Here is a 14,213-nt window from a genome sequence, read left to right as displayed (position 1 = left end):
CTGCATTGTTAGGCTCTCCAGGAGCCCAGTTGGTGAAGTCACATCTGGTGACCGGAGTCCCATCAGACCAAGTCCACGTGTTCTCCACCTACACAAAGGAATTCAGTCACATGTTTAACATCTAGACACATGGAGATAAGTTTAGTTCAGTTCAGTTTAGTTTAGTTTGATTTGGGTTAATTCCGTTTAGTTTAGTTTAGTATAATGTAGTTTAGTGTATAATTTGATTTGATTTGATTTGATTTGATTTGATTTGATTTGATTTGATTTGATTTGATTTGATTTGATTTGATTTGATTTGATTTGGTTTGGTTTGGTTTGGTTTGATTTGGTTTAGAAAAAAGAGTGACATACAGGGAGAACAATATGTTCTCCATAGAATGTTTGTAAAGCCATTCATTAAGGTATTTCATCTGGTGAGACACTTACTGTCACATCATTGAGCCCAACCCAGTAGTCTTTGTTCGCGTCAACCTGCTGAATCTTGGACACAAGGAAGTCGTGCAGCGCCTTAGTCTTGACATCCGCAAGATGGCCACCATCTGCTGTACAGGTCTGCTTCGCAGCTTCGTACGTCTTGAGCTGTGCATACACCTTGTAGTAAGTACCACCTCGCTGTGTGTACCCTGAATCTCCTGAAAATACAGCACAGGGACATTAGCAACACAACTTGGGTTGGTGCACTACTATTCTCCAAGCAGATGTTTCGGTCGGAGGGATAGTGGTGGCCACACACACACACACACACACACACACACACACACACACACACACACACACACACACACACACACACACACACACACACACACACACACACACACACACACACACACACACACACACACACACACACACACACACACACACACACACACACACACACACACACACGCAAATCTCTGCTTGGAGATTTAATAGTGCATCTCGTCAAAATATCTTATGATGCTATCTAACATAGTTCCAACTTTCCAGCTATTACCATCCAGAATACCAGGCAAACTACAGAGGAAAGAAGAAGGAAGCAAATAACATACCTCCAAAGACCTGCACTTCACACAGTGTCAGATACTGCCTGCCAGGCAGAGCTATCCCCACGTACCGGCCCGTCCGACCACCACAGTCCACGCTGATTGTCATCTTGCCGCTCACGGACTGCGCTCCCCCACATGTAGGGTTGGCGGCAACATTCGGGTTGTCTCCGATGTACACCTTGAAACCTTGCAGTCGTTCTGAGCAACAGTCCTGGCGGTTGGTGACGACAACACGATCAACGCACTTGGAGGACCCCAAGTCGACCCGCCACCACGGCTGGTTGTCGTTCCCGGTGTGGGTGCAGGAGTTTCCTGACCATTGTCTGTTGTTGTTCCCGTCCACCGCCCGTCCAGGGGCGCCCCCGTGAGCGACACTGGACTGCTCCGCTGGACGTCCCTGGGCAATGTTGGTCGTGCTAGCAGCTGCAGGATTGATAATGTTTTAGAGAGTAGACATCCAGGTAGTCGGATACGAAAGGTAACAGTTACTAAAGCAACTGGATAGATTTTACAGATCGTTATTATCTCAGGATTGTTTTGCAGTTCTGAGTTTTCCTGACAAAGCCTGGATGACTTATGATCTTAAGCACAAATACAGAACATATAAAAAGCACAGAGATACAGTTGTTTCAGCCTAAGAAAAAATGTTATTACTTTTATAACTTTCTATGACAAACGGTGTAGAACCATTTACATTGAAATCATTATATGAGATGTTCATATTTGGATCGTAGCTAACGAAAAAAGTCAGTGATTTATAGCAGCTACATACCACATTGTGAGGGCAGCTGTACCGAGAGTCTGGACACCAGGACACCTACTGACACAAATTCAAACATTGTAACATTTGTCTCCAACGTTCCAATTGTAGATGCATATATATGTTGTCTCTGAACCCTACGCTACTGAGAACAAACTATGTCTGAATATATAAGCAAGTAAGCTTATTTTCCTCGAGGTTTTTTGACTTGCCATTGAAATCCAATGTGCATGTATCCGTACTTTGTTACTTCTTACAAATCAATAGAACTCACCGCCCCCACGTGTCTCGAAGAAGGTCTCGTCGCTGCCTTCTAGATCTCCTGATCCAGCCGACGGATCATCCTAGAAGATAACGCAGACAGCAGAGATACTTTGTTTAGAATCTCCGTATCAGACTGCCTTAGCTTTATCACCTATCAAATTAGTATGTAAGGCAACTATTGTCGAATGTCTAAGAGCTGTGCAGTTCCAATGTCATGGCTTTGACAGAGTACATGCATGTGTGATGTCGTTCTTTCACTTGCGTTTAACGCTTTATCGTACTTTGTAAGGAATAAGGTTTATTTCTGTCCTTGGTGCTGAATATCCTTTCCTTTCATTTGTGCTCCCTGTGGTGAAACATTGCTAGCACCAATCAAAGAGAAGGATATTCAGCACCAAGGACAGATCCTTTTGTAAGTAAATTGTGGTGTTCGCCCCTCCCTCCCCTACCAAATGACGTGATTAATCCCCTGCTTGTGTCGCCCTTGGTCCCACGTGTCGGGTATATCACAGTCAGCGCGCATTTCCCTGCGTAGATCACCGGTAGATTACCAAGTCAAATCTATGACATTAATGACAATCATCCCGGTCCCTTGCATATGCACTTGTGTAGTAACGGTATTTTGTCGAATCAAAGATGATATGCCATGATTTGCATATCATACCTTTCAATACCCCGGAGCCCACTTTAACCATGAAAATGACTTGTCGTAACTACATGTACAGTACCAGTAAAGGTGCCCTTTCTCTTATTTTATGTTCCCGTACTTTTAACATCAACAGCTGTTCAAAAATGTACTGTCATTTTATTTTTGATATGCTGATTGAATAAATAGATATTCAAATGGATAATATACCACATATCTATACTATGTTTACTCTGAATATCAAGTATAGTCTAGATGTATTTGTGTGGAAATATGAGTATCATAGCCCAAAGCGAACGATTATAAGCTCAGCCTCCCCTAATGACATTCTTTGTAGGTCAAACAGAACACCCCGGATTGGACCCGACAGGTATGCCAAAGCACCCGTAGATCCGTCCGCTAACATACAACATTCATCACATCTCAGCCATAGCGGTTTGCACATAGCAATAAACATGTGAAAAGTAGATTGGTTGTTCCCTGGGAGCCAGACAGGACCGGGTAGCTAGCGAGGTATCTAGCGAGTTTTGTTCGGGGAGCAAAGGCAGTCAGCCCGCTGACCTCACATTAGCGCTCCGGGGGAGTTTAAGCCCGAAGGAGTTATTGCTACCCTTTCCCGTCCAGAGGGAGAGGGCAGGTAGACCTTATCGGGCTTAAACTCTCCGGGGCGCTAATAGGAACTCGGCGGGTCTGTCTGTCTTGGGCTACCGAATAAACTGTCCTAGCTGCCCGGTTCCCGGATGGCCCCCAGGGTAGATTGGTTGGTAAATGCTAAGATTTAACCGATCCACTGGAAGTATGTCCACTACCAGTACGGACTACGTCACATTTCCTACCCGGGGCCCGGCCGGGCTGTTTGCGGTAAAGATTAAAGTAACACATTTCCTACACGGGGCCCGTGCGGGCTGTTTGCGGTAAAGGAAAATTAAACACATTTCCTACCCGGGGCCCGACCGGGCTGTTTGCGGTCAAGAAAAAATAAACTTCATGCCAATAAATATGCACAAGGCATGCTGTTGAAATATTTTTGGTCAGTTTTTGTTTGTTTGTCTTTTATATCGTTCTTTTCGTTCCCAAAAACTGCCAGGCCGGGCTCCTTTGTAGAAACGTCACCTTAGTCTAAAGGGGTACCAATAATTTATGAGGACATGCACTTAGATAGTGGTCAACATGTTTCAGCCTACTCCCCTCTTCCGAATGTGTCCAAAGTAAGATATGACTCCAGGATTGTGGCTTGACGCTTGCTAATGGTGGTTCTCCATATTCAGATCGACACAGATAGGACATTAACCGCACACGGTGTGACGGCGACGGCGTGTACATTCCCGCTGATAGATATCAGAACATTCCCTGGCGAACATCTTAGCTATAGTATAGGCGCCGCTTTTAATTTAACAAGAGTTTTAACTCCTTGGACGGACAAATCAACTATTACCACACCTCTCAAAAAAGCTAGAGTTAACAAACCCCATTCACTACAGCTATCTCGGAAATCAAGCGTGGGTGAAGGTGACTAAACTACTCTAGTGTTGAATGGTTCCTACTTTGTATATGCCAGGATGATATGTACATTGTGTATAAAAATACAGTATGCATTACCTGTTGTGCAGACGCCGCGGCATTGTCTCCACCGTCGTCTCCGTCCTCCCGCAGGAAGTCTGTGAGGGAAATTCAAGAAAATATCTTGATTGTGAGTAGCTTCCTAGCTTAAAAAGCTTAAGTTGCGGGGAGAATTACATATACTCTCGACTTGAAGGTAAGTGCATATTGCCTCTGAATTTTACGCTACTGAGAAGCTAGTGTGGAAAGCCATTTGAATCCAATACTAGTATCTTATTCATACCCATCGCAGGTATCTGTACTTCATCTCGAAGCATCTTATATAAGTTTAATGATAGAACTCACTATTGCCTCCACGTGTTTCTGAGAGCGTGTCATCGCCTGATCCAGTCGACGACTCATCCTGAATTTAGAAGATAGAGCAGACACTGATATGCTTTTGTAGCGTGTGGCCGACCTAGCTAGCTAGGTTATAAAACACAACAGGTTCAATCAGGCGAAGTCATTACCCAAAGGCGTAGGATACCGGGTCATGGTTAACACTGTGCACATAAAACAGAAACATACCATCTATATGCAACTGTACCACATCAGTTCTTAGATGGCATACATAAAAGTTCAATGGCTCAGAGCGTCAGAGTCAGAGCGTCAGAGTCACGTCCAACAATTGCATAGTCCTGTACATTTTGTCAAGCAATATGAGGGCTACGCCTGGGAAAGTTCATCGGCGAGGAGAGGTAGGACCGGCTGGCTCAGGCTGGAGTCGGCGGGCGACGGCACGACGAACTGGGCGGATACTGCTAGGCTTCAGCCGTCCGGGGGACATGGATAGCACGGCTCCGGTCTCGGCAGGACGGCAGCATGGCGGGACGGTCTGGGCTCATGACAAACGGCACGGTCGTTCGTGGGGTCGGGATCGGACGGCACGGTCGTTCGTGGGGTCGGGATCGGTGGTTTGGCTTGGAACGGCGGCGGCATGGCTGTCGGCAATCAGACGGTTGGGCAGTAGCGGGCCAAGGGATGGCGCCAGGTCGGTCGCTGAAAAGCGGAAGCTAGATGCTGCCACCAAATGTAGCGGGTGGCCGAGCTAGCTAGGGCTACTTTAATAGAGAGATCACTCAGAGAGGTCCGGACACGTCCAGGTCCAGAACTGACTGACCACGAGGGTCGGTCGTCTTCATTCGCGTTAACGTAAACCAGATGAACCATTACCCTCGTATGTGGTGGGACCTGGTCACTACACTTTAAAATTTCCCTACGATGACATCACAGTAACATGGGGAGGGCAATCACTTCCAGAAGTGCAAAAGATGTACCAAGTCAGAGGAAATCTCCAATGATATTACATACAAACTTGATTGTGGAAGAGTCAGCTGCAAGAATGGATTTTTAAATGGAGAACCAAGTTCATTAGTCTACCTAAAATCTAATGGAGATGTATGAGCATACAACAGGCTTAATCTCAGTTGATCTCTCTTTAGAATCCCCCTACAATAACGTCAAAGTAACATGGGGAGGGAAACTACAACTACTTCCAGATTTGTGAGAACTCTGTGCAACTGAATCTACTGCGTGGAAAACTTAGTTTTTAAAGCAGATTCTACGGATGCGCTGTTCTCTGATTGCTACTAACTGTGTTCAAAATGGTTTTACTTTTTATCAACATCGGCAATACCGGGGAAAACTGAACAAAGTAGAGAAAAGTAGCGAAGTCTACTATATGGGGGGAATAAAAATGTTCAAAATCCATTTCCGCCCTTTTTGTCGTCATAAGCGACTTCCCAATAGGTAATTTTACCCCTTTACCTACTTTTTACCCCATTGATCGATGTTCTAAGACATTTGTGATCATAGTTATATACTCTTTGTGATTATAATTCTTCTCAACGTACGGCGTACGGCGCTATTACTGCGCATGAAACCCATATCGCGCACGAAACCCTCACCGGGGCCTTACTCTGAATGCCCGGTATAGGTTATTTGTATGGGCACTTGTAGCTTTATAGCCCAAAGCGATCGACTGTAAGTTCAGCTGTTTCTCATGGCATTCTTTGTCGCACAACCTGTCAAACTACGCTTAGACCTGTCTGTCAACACGTAGAGTTTATCACATCTCAGCCATAGCTGTTTACACACAGGTGCAAACTCTAGAAAGGTGTTTGGGCTGGTAAAAGTGAGTACCTAATTGGTCCGTAGGAAATACCAGAGGGATGGGATTCCACTAAACATGTGGGCACGCACAAGTAGATAGTGATCAGCCCCCCCACCCCCACCCCTTCACCATTCAAAAGTGCAATACGATTTTCTTCAATGAATGAATAGGACGGTCCTCGCTTTTATTGATCTAGCTACAAGTCTGTATTAAGATATAGACAAACGCACTTCACAGATGACGTCATTAGACTAAAAGATTGTAATGAACGGATAAATGAACGGCCATAACCCCCGTGGTTGCCCCAAGAGGAGTTGGTAGACGATGTCAAGGAAGACATTTGCAAACTGAACTTGCAAAAAGGTAACCCCCTTGACAGAGGAATCAGACCTAAACCGCAACACCCGACCCTCGTAAAACGGGGAACAGTGGACGCTGAACTGGATAGTGAGTGAGTCAGTCAGTCAGTCAATGACACAGGGTTGAACAAGCGGATAGTTGAATTATGAAACATATCGAAACCTAAAGTTCCGCTGCATAACCATAGAAAGCTGATAGGAGGCAAATTATTAAACTTGAGATTTTTTTTCGAACCTACCAAATATCAAAAGGTTCCATTCACAGCTTCTCGAGTTATACTGGCAACACGCAGGCACACACACAGGCAGACAGACGACAACAATAATATCATAATGCATGTATATCCTTCTTGGCGAAGATAATAAATGATCTCCATGGCTTTCTACCTCACTAGCTACGCTGGGAAAGTACAAAAGACCTACCAAGGCAAGGGAAATCTAACTAACAAAAGATGTTAGCTTTCTGAAATGTCTAAACAATATATAAATATATATCTTAAATTATCTGGAAAGGAATGTGCATTACCTCTTCTACAGACGCGGCGGCATTGTCTCCATTGTCGGCAGCCTCCTCCCGCAGGAACTCTGTTGGGGCGATTTAATGAAAAACTTTTAATCAAGTCCACAAAATACCATTAAGTCTCCTTACACGACAGTCACTTTCTAGCATTAAGCACTATGTTGAATAATAGCATTTCTGACAGGAATGTGTGTAATGATGAATACAGAACGATACCAATTTGCGAGTACAAGCCTAGTCAAAAGTATACCTGGTTCTACGCCCTAGTCTTCTGGTGCCCTAACCCAGTGTTAGAAGCTATAATGTACCATGATGACTTTGCAGTGTAATACTGCTGCAAGTACTGAAAGATAAGTTTACAACAAAGGACGTGAAACATCCTTACCTTCCAAGCGTTCTATCAGAAAGTTGGTTGACAAATCCCGCTTGTCGGGAGCAGCAGCCGACCCTGTGGAAACATGTAAGAAAATCAGAATTTTTGGGTGCCGCGTCTGTGCGAGGTTTGCAATGGTTTATATGTATATAACCTACAGGTCCCAGTCTCTAAGTCAGAAACTATATAGCTATAGAGGTCCTTCACATGAATTGCGAAAATGTCAGTGAAAACTGTATAGTTCAACCATATGTAAGCCGTGTCAATTTATTTTATCAGTTCTAGATTTCTCCCTAACCTTCTGGCACAGTCTGTACTTCTCTCCAAGTGCCACCGCTTTCTTAGTCACATCCGACTGAATTAGGATTGGTGTCAAACGTTTGCCACCTGTGTGACCACCCTGGAACTTAGCTATACATTCTGAGCTATCAGTTTTTATGTTTGTCAGTTTGACATAAAGTAAATACACAATTACAACACGAAAACTACGAAACAGCCACAATGACATATCTCTCTACTTGTACTTCAGACAGTCATTTCTACGTGTGTGTCTGTGCATGTGCATGTGCATGTGCCTTTGCTTACTTGAACTTCCTCCGACGAGTAGAAGCAGGGCCACCAATAGAGATGGACACAGCTTCATCTTCGTCAGCTTCTAGTTTTCCTAACAAGCAAACACAAATTAGAAACAACGGATTGATGACGACCAATGGTAAATGAAAAGTAAGAGTTGTGAAGGGTGCTTAAAGTCATAATCTGGCGCTACTCATATTAGCTTTTCGCCCTTTCTATATATAACGTTACATGTTGACACAGAGAATACGTTCTTATTGGTGTGCTGGGCACCAGCCCTCTGTTGTAGTGGAGTGTCCAGAAAAGTGTGCTGCGGTAGAGAAAAATCTACAAAACAGGACTTCAAATAGAACACTGTTACATTCTCGAAGAAGACGAAGGGTCCCTACCTGTTCGATCTACGCTGGGACTTCAAGGGAAGCTTCAATTCTCCAGGCTTCTTGAACTTGTCCCGTCTTTGGAAGTTAACAAAGTGAAGTGCTCTACACCACCCCATTTATATATCCTTCAGAAGCGGGCGGTAACATAACACTTTCTTTAATCTTCTGTGAACAATTTCAGTCATCTAGACAAGACCAACGTGCGTGCTTGAGGCGTGACTGTTTTGAAGATTAGTGACTTTCAACCAAGTCAACTGCAACCGCCCACCTGTCTAAATGGCACAATGAACATGGAATGTTAAGAAAAAGGAGCTATAAATTTGCATTCACTACCTGTCTTCCTGGGTATGGAATACATCTCCGTATAAAAAAAGCAACTGCTGCCATACCTAAGGTGGTATGTCAATTTACAATTCGTTGTTGTCTCTTTTACAGCCATCTTAATCTAATGTCTTGCCTACTATTAAGTAGATTAAGAGATATGACTTTTTTTCTAACACCACCTCAGCCTACCGTCTTATAATTAGGTAGTGAATTACTGCCTACTGCCGGATTGGCAAGTTCAACAGCATCTTCCGCACCTGTCAACGTCTATGCACCATTGCGTGTCAAGAATGTACGAATAAAAAGGCAAGTATTCGGGATATCTTTGTTTCGTGTCTGAAGAACTTGACGCTTTTGCAAATCATCAGTGAAAGACTCATCAAACAGATCAAACAAACAAGTACACGGTGTGCCAAAATGTGTGCCTGCTTATGAGGCACACATTTTGGCTTTTCAAAGCTGTAAGGAGAACCCAAAGTCAACTTCAACCGACGCGTTTCCTAAATGGTACAGTGAAAGTGAAATGCGCATTTGACAAAGAGAAGCTACACACTTCATAACCTGGCATCCTGGGCGTGCAGTGCACCTAATCCATGAAAAACGACTGCTGCCAAACCTAAGGTGGAATGTCAAATGACTCTTTGTTTTTTCTACTTTTATCTGCAGTCTTGTTTATTGACATGGGGAGGAAGACTGCTAACGACTTCTTGGTAATGGATGCGCCTCTAATCCGAGAGACAATATTGCTGTAACGTTAACACCTGAGATGGAAAGCTGAAAAAAGTCCATTCTCTATCATCGCCTTTATCATTTGCCTTCTGGCTAGTCTGCCGCTAGAATTGACGACTGTCTGGTCCAAGAGCGTCATCTGTACCTGTCAAAGTTTAACACATCATTGCAGTTCTGGAATGTATGAAGAAAATGACAAGAACACGGGATGTTTAGGTTGTTGTCTTTTTGTATTTGAGTGAAAAGCATGCGAACAACCCCGCATGTACCCGGCAGGGTCTTCTTAATGTAATACAGTAGAAGACACATAACACCCATTTCCATAATACCGCCACGTTTACTGCTTCTCAAGCGATACTCATTTGACCGATGATCAACACATCATTTTCCACAGTTACATGTTGCTGTTACAGCTTACATTTCTTCTTTTGTCAAGGCCATGTTGATTTCATTATATGAATGACATCCGCGCGTGCATCAATTTTCGGCCGTTTCCCGAAATAAAAAACTGTGACCACTACCGATAATTCCTTGTGTGAACGTTAAGGCGTCCAGCGGCAATGTAAAGTCTTTCAGCTAAACAAAAAATCAACCTTTTAAGATTTGCTTTGTTCTGCCGAAAGATTGCCTTATTACGAGCTAGTAGTATATCATACGTGATAATATAGTTGCTCCTGATGTCATTAAGTAAACAGTATTCATCTATTGCTTAGTTGTAACCTGAGAATATGGCCGTCAAGAGATTTTTTTTTACTTCTGGAGAAATGTTAAAGATGTGACAGCTATCACAATGTTAACAGTAAAGACATAAAATTTGCCGTGTACCTTGTTATCAGAAGGGGAAAACTGAAACTCGCGAATGATTGTAATAATGTTTACTTATAAAGGCCTTTGCTGACTATAGAGTAGAATTGTAATAAGATGTAGATCTATAGATGTAGTTGACCTACGAATTACTTTTGTGTTGTCTCAACAAAACGTCTTCTGTAAAGTGACCTGTTAGCACGGTCAGTCGCCAATCATTTAGTACGTAACTGTCTATTTCAGAGCAAAACGTACCCATTTTTATACATAATCCGTTGCGTTAGTAACGTGACCATCTAAGGGATACTTTAACAATGTGTAACTAATGCGTGCGGCCAAAATTCATCATGTATTACAAACATCCCCTTTGGTCCAGATCTTGAGGCTGGATAGGAAGATAGGATGTCATTCCCATGCCGCATCCCACCACATAAGGATGCATATCCCGACCAACCCATGGCCTAGGATGAAGGGTTCTAAGTCTTCTAGGCATGTGTGTGTGTGTGTGTGTGTGTGTGTGTGTGTGTGTGTGTGTGTGTGTGTGTGTGTGTGTGTGTGTGTGTGTGTGTGTGTGTGTGTGTGTGTGTGTGTGTGTGTTGGGGGGTTACAGGTACATTTCATCACCCGCTATCCTGGGGGTAGAATACATCTCATCCGTGAAACACGACCGGTGCCACACCTGAGTTGAGATGTCATCTTACCGCCACCTTAATCTTCTGTACATGTCACGCATCATGGCAGTTCTAGAAGAAACGAAGAGTGGACAGGTATACTTGACATCCGATCTTTTCACGTGTGCGACCGAAACGCACGCAGAGAATGCTATATACAGTTCACGGAAACTTATGGTGCATGTGGTGAACCCACCCCCACCCCCACCCCAGAAAAATACATATCGCCGTACTTGTCATCGGAACTGTCGATCACTCAGGTGAATGGAGCATGAAGGTTTCTGTTGTATGTTAGCAGAAACGGCGGTTCCTTCAGGTTAAACTTTCATGTTTAACCAAGCACGTACATTACTACCGCCCAAAGTTGCCGCTAGCAAAATACCATATAAGAGTATTTCATGAAGCAATCATGAAGTTTTTGGTGGTCATTGGACTTTTTACATGACACATGCATGCATGTCTACTGTATGGACTGTGTTCCAGTCCTCAGCACCACCTTTCAGAATAGTGAGGCCGAGGGGAAAAGTGTTGTGTTTCCGGGCACCGGATCGACCCAAGCGATTGTTTAAAAATCAGGTTCGTAGGGCCTGATGTTACCACCATGAAGATGAAGAGCGGTCCATAAGTCCCCTTCACACGAGAGCAAGAATCAGCCGAAATGCCGTCGGAATGAAAATTCTTTTCTATTCCTGGCAATTCCTGGCAATTCGTAGTGTGTTTCAGAAATTCTCACTGCATTCCAGCTATTTGTGCCCGTTCTTTTGGCTGGCCCGAAAGTTTTTGACATGTTAAAAACTGTCGAGGTGCATTCGAAGTGGAGAAATATCGAATGGCATTCAAAGTGTATTCTAACTTTTCTAACTGAATATCTGGAATGCAGTGAGAATTTCTAGAATACACTATGAATTGTCAGGAATAGAAAAGACTTTTTCATTTTGACGGCATTTGGGCTCATTCCGTCTCGTATGAAGGGGATAAGGTCCATTTAGAATTCCCACCCGAATGGCCCCAAATGTGGCACGAATTGCAAATACTTCATTCCTGCTGGTTCTGCTTGATTCCTGCTATAAACTGTAGCCACATATCAAGCTTGTCAATAGGCGCAGCAGGGGTTACGAGGCTGCCAACCATAGCCTTTTGTCGGTCTTGAGGGAAATAAAACCTAACATTTCTAGTGCTGAAATTCAAAACAGAATTTGCGTTCTGTCAGCCATTGTACCTCTCAGTTTACCAATATGTTCGTGCTTGTACTATGTCACTTCAGCCCAAATCTAAAATGACTTTAAAAAACGATAATGCCTACTGACACATTTTTCTATGCCTGATATTCCATGATCTTCCATTGCTAACCAAAACCATTCATGTTCACACCCGCATGTCGCACTGTCAGCTGTACACAGGAAATGATGTCACCACATTATATGCTCATAGGCTGGCATACAGGTATGTTTTGTTTAAGACTTTACTGCACATCATGTATTCAAGGCATTTGAGGAGGAAAGGTCATGTTTACAAAGTTAACACATGTTTTCACATTGAGCACCTCAGGCTCGGTGATAAATCGAAACTTGCCTTTGGCATGCGTGATTCCGGCTTCCTGTGTTGGTTATGGATGTAAGTTTGAATGGTACTTTGGAACAGCATCAAGCTTTAAGTAGTTTTGACATCTCCACGAGAGATGTTTTTAGTTTATCCCTTTGTTTGCTTGTCAAGTCCTATTATAGATACTCACAAAGACAAACGTGTATTAATTTCTTCAAATTTTATTTAGATAGATGTAAAGGGCATCGAGATTGACATCAGTTCAAACAAATGTCTTTGCAAATACACATTCTTCATCGAAATACATTACCTGTCATATCTTTATTGGCTTGTTGTATGTCTGTTTGTACCGCCATGACTATACTAGTTGTCCTGCTGTTTCCGCTTCCCTCATATTTTACTTCTTATCTTTCTCCTCATGCGCTGATTAGTGTAATCCACTGAGCTTCCCCACACTTGAGTCAGAGTGACCGTTTGTGCATTTCGTAATGATTTTCCGCACGTGACAGTGAAAAAAACGTACAGAAGCTTTGTTATTGCCTACAGTTTTGCTCACGAAAAAGTACTCGTGACAGGACGGCGTGGAAGACTTGTCTGACGTTCACATTATTGTGTGACATTAAGTTTAGTAATCAAAAAACTAACTGTACACAACTGGATATAGAGAATTAAGCAACATCCGTGCAGGAACAGAAGGGGAAATGACCACAGCATGGTTGCAGCCATGGGCGCCAGAGAATATTTCTCAGTGAAAATTGATTCTCGACTTGTTCTACTGACGACATGTGATCCTTGACACCTTTATCAATTGTCGAGATGATCTCGGCAAACTTCGGCTCGCTCTCGGGTGTGATCGGGCTTCTCTCGAACGGATCATTGGCGACGTCGAACAGCAAGGGGGGATCGTGATGATTGACGTAATCCCCCCTGCACTGACACAGGAAGATCTCGTAACAGCCCTCAGTTCCAGGGTCCCATTTAGGGGTAGCGTAGTGTGCCTTCCAAATGGACCCACCTATGTGAGGAGAAAGAAGGTATTGTTATTTACTTCGCCAAGAAGGTTAATTTTCGTGTGTGTGTCTGTGGACAGCATAACCAGAGAAGTCGTGGATATTTGGTATGTTGGTAGGAGTTGGAAAAATGATAAACTATTAGATTTGGGGCACCCTGGTGGCTTTCCATGGTACTACAATAGGACTTCTGGTAAGTTTGAATGTTAGAAAGGTCTTGTGGTCATTTATCATACAACCAATCCAGCGTTTTGTGATCTATCAATGAATTATACATTCAACAAACGAAACTTTAATCACTTTATCATAGGTGATTTCAAGTGTTCTGACATTTGTTTACTTACGTCAATTGTTTAATGTTATATTCATGAATGAGTTTGACACATCATCACTAGACATTCACAAATTCGGTACCAAAGACACAGCAGGAAAGTCAGTCAATCGACCGACGAGTGAAATGGAAGCTCAAAATGACATCTTCTACAAGTACACTAGCCTGGTATCCAGCCGTA

General features: G+C 43.3%; 2 protein-coding genes across 3 annotated transcripts in view; both read right to left on the bottom strand.

The window, feature by feature from the left end:
• LOC118431996 overlaps positions 1-8,808 on the bottom strand; it is a gene marked incomplete in the record, with an annotated part of 22,309 nt that extends 13,501 nt beyond the window's left edge. Inside the window, 7 exon segments of the mRNA XM_035843463.1 lie at positions 1,428-1,457; positions 1,807-1,851; positions 2,069-2,138; positions 7,302-7,360; positions 7,681-7,743; positions 8,254-8,332; positions 8,631-8,808. Of these exon segments, the coding sequence (XP_035699356.1) occupies positions 1,428-1,457; positions 1,807-1,851; positions 2,069-2,138; positions 7,302-7,360; positions 7,681-7,743; positions 8,254-8,311 (325 nt within the window).
• Positions 8,809-12,924: 4,116 nt separating this feature from the next.
• Positions 12,925-14,213, bottom strand: part of LOC118409555 (steryl-sulfatase-like) — an 8,619-nt gene continuing 7,330 nt past the window's right edge. For both annotated transcript variants that reach the window (XM_035810661.1, XM_035810660.1), the window contains exon 8: positions 12,925-13,706. In XM_035810661.1, coding sequence (XP_035666554.1) covers positions 13,360-13,706 — 347 coding nt within the window. In that variant the 3' untranslated portion in view covers positions 12,925-13,359. The remainder of the gene's footprint in view (positions 13,707-14,213) is intronic.

This window comes from Branchiostoma floridae, chromosome 2 (assembly GCF_000003815.2).
Source record: "Branchiostoma floridae strain S238N-H82 chromosome 2, Bfl_VNyyK, whole genome shotgun sequence".
NCBI classification, from domain to species: Eukaryota; Metazoa; Chordata; class Leptocardii; order Amphioxiformes; family Branchiostomatidae; genus Branchiostoma; species Branchiostoma floridae.
This window is presented reverse-complemented; position numbering and strand designations above follow the sequence as displayed.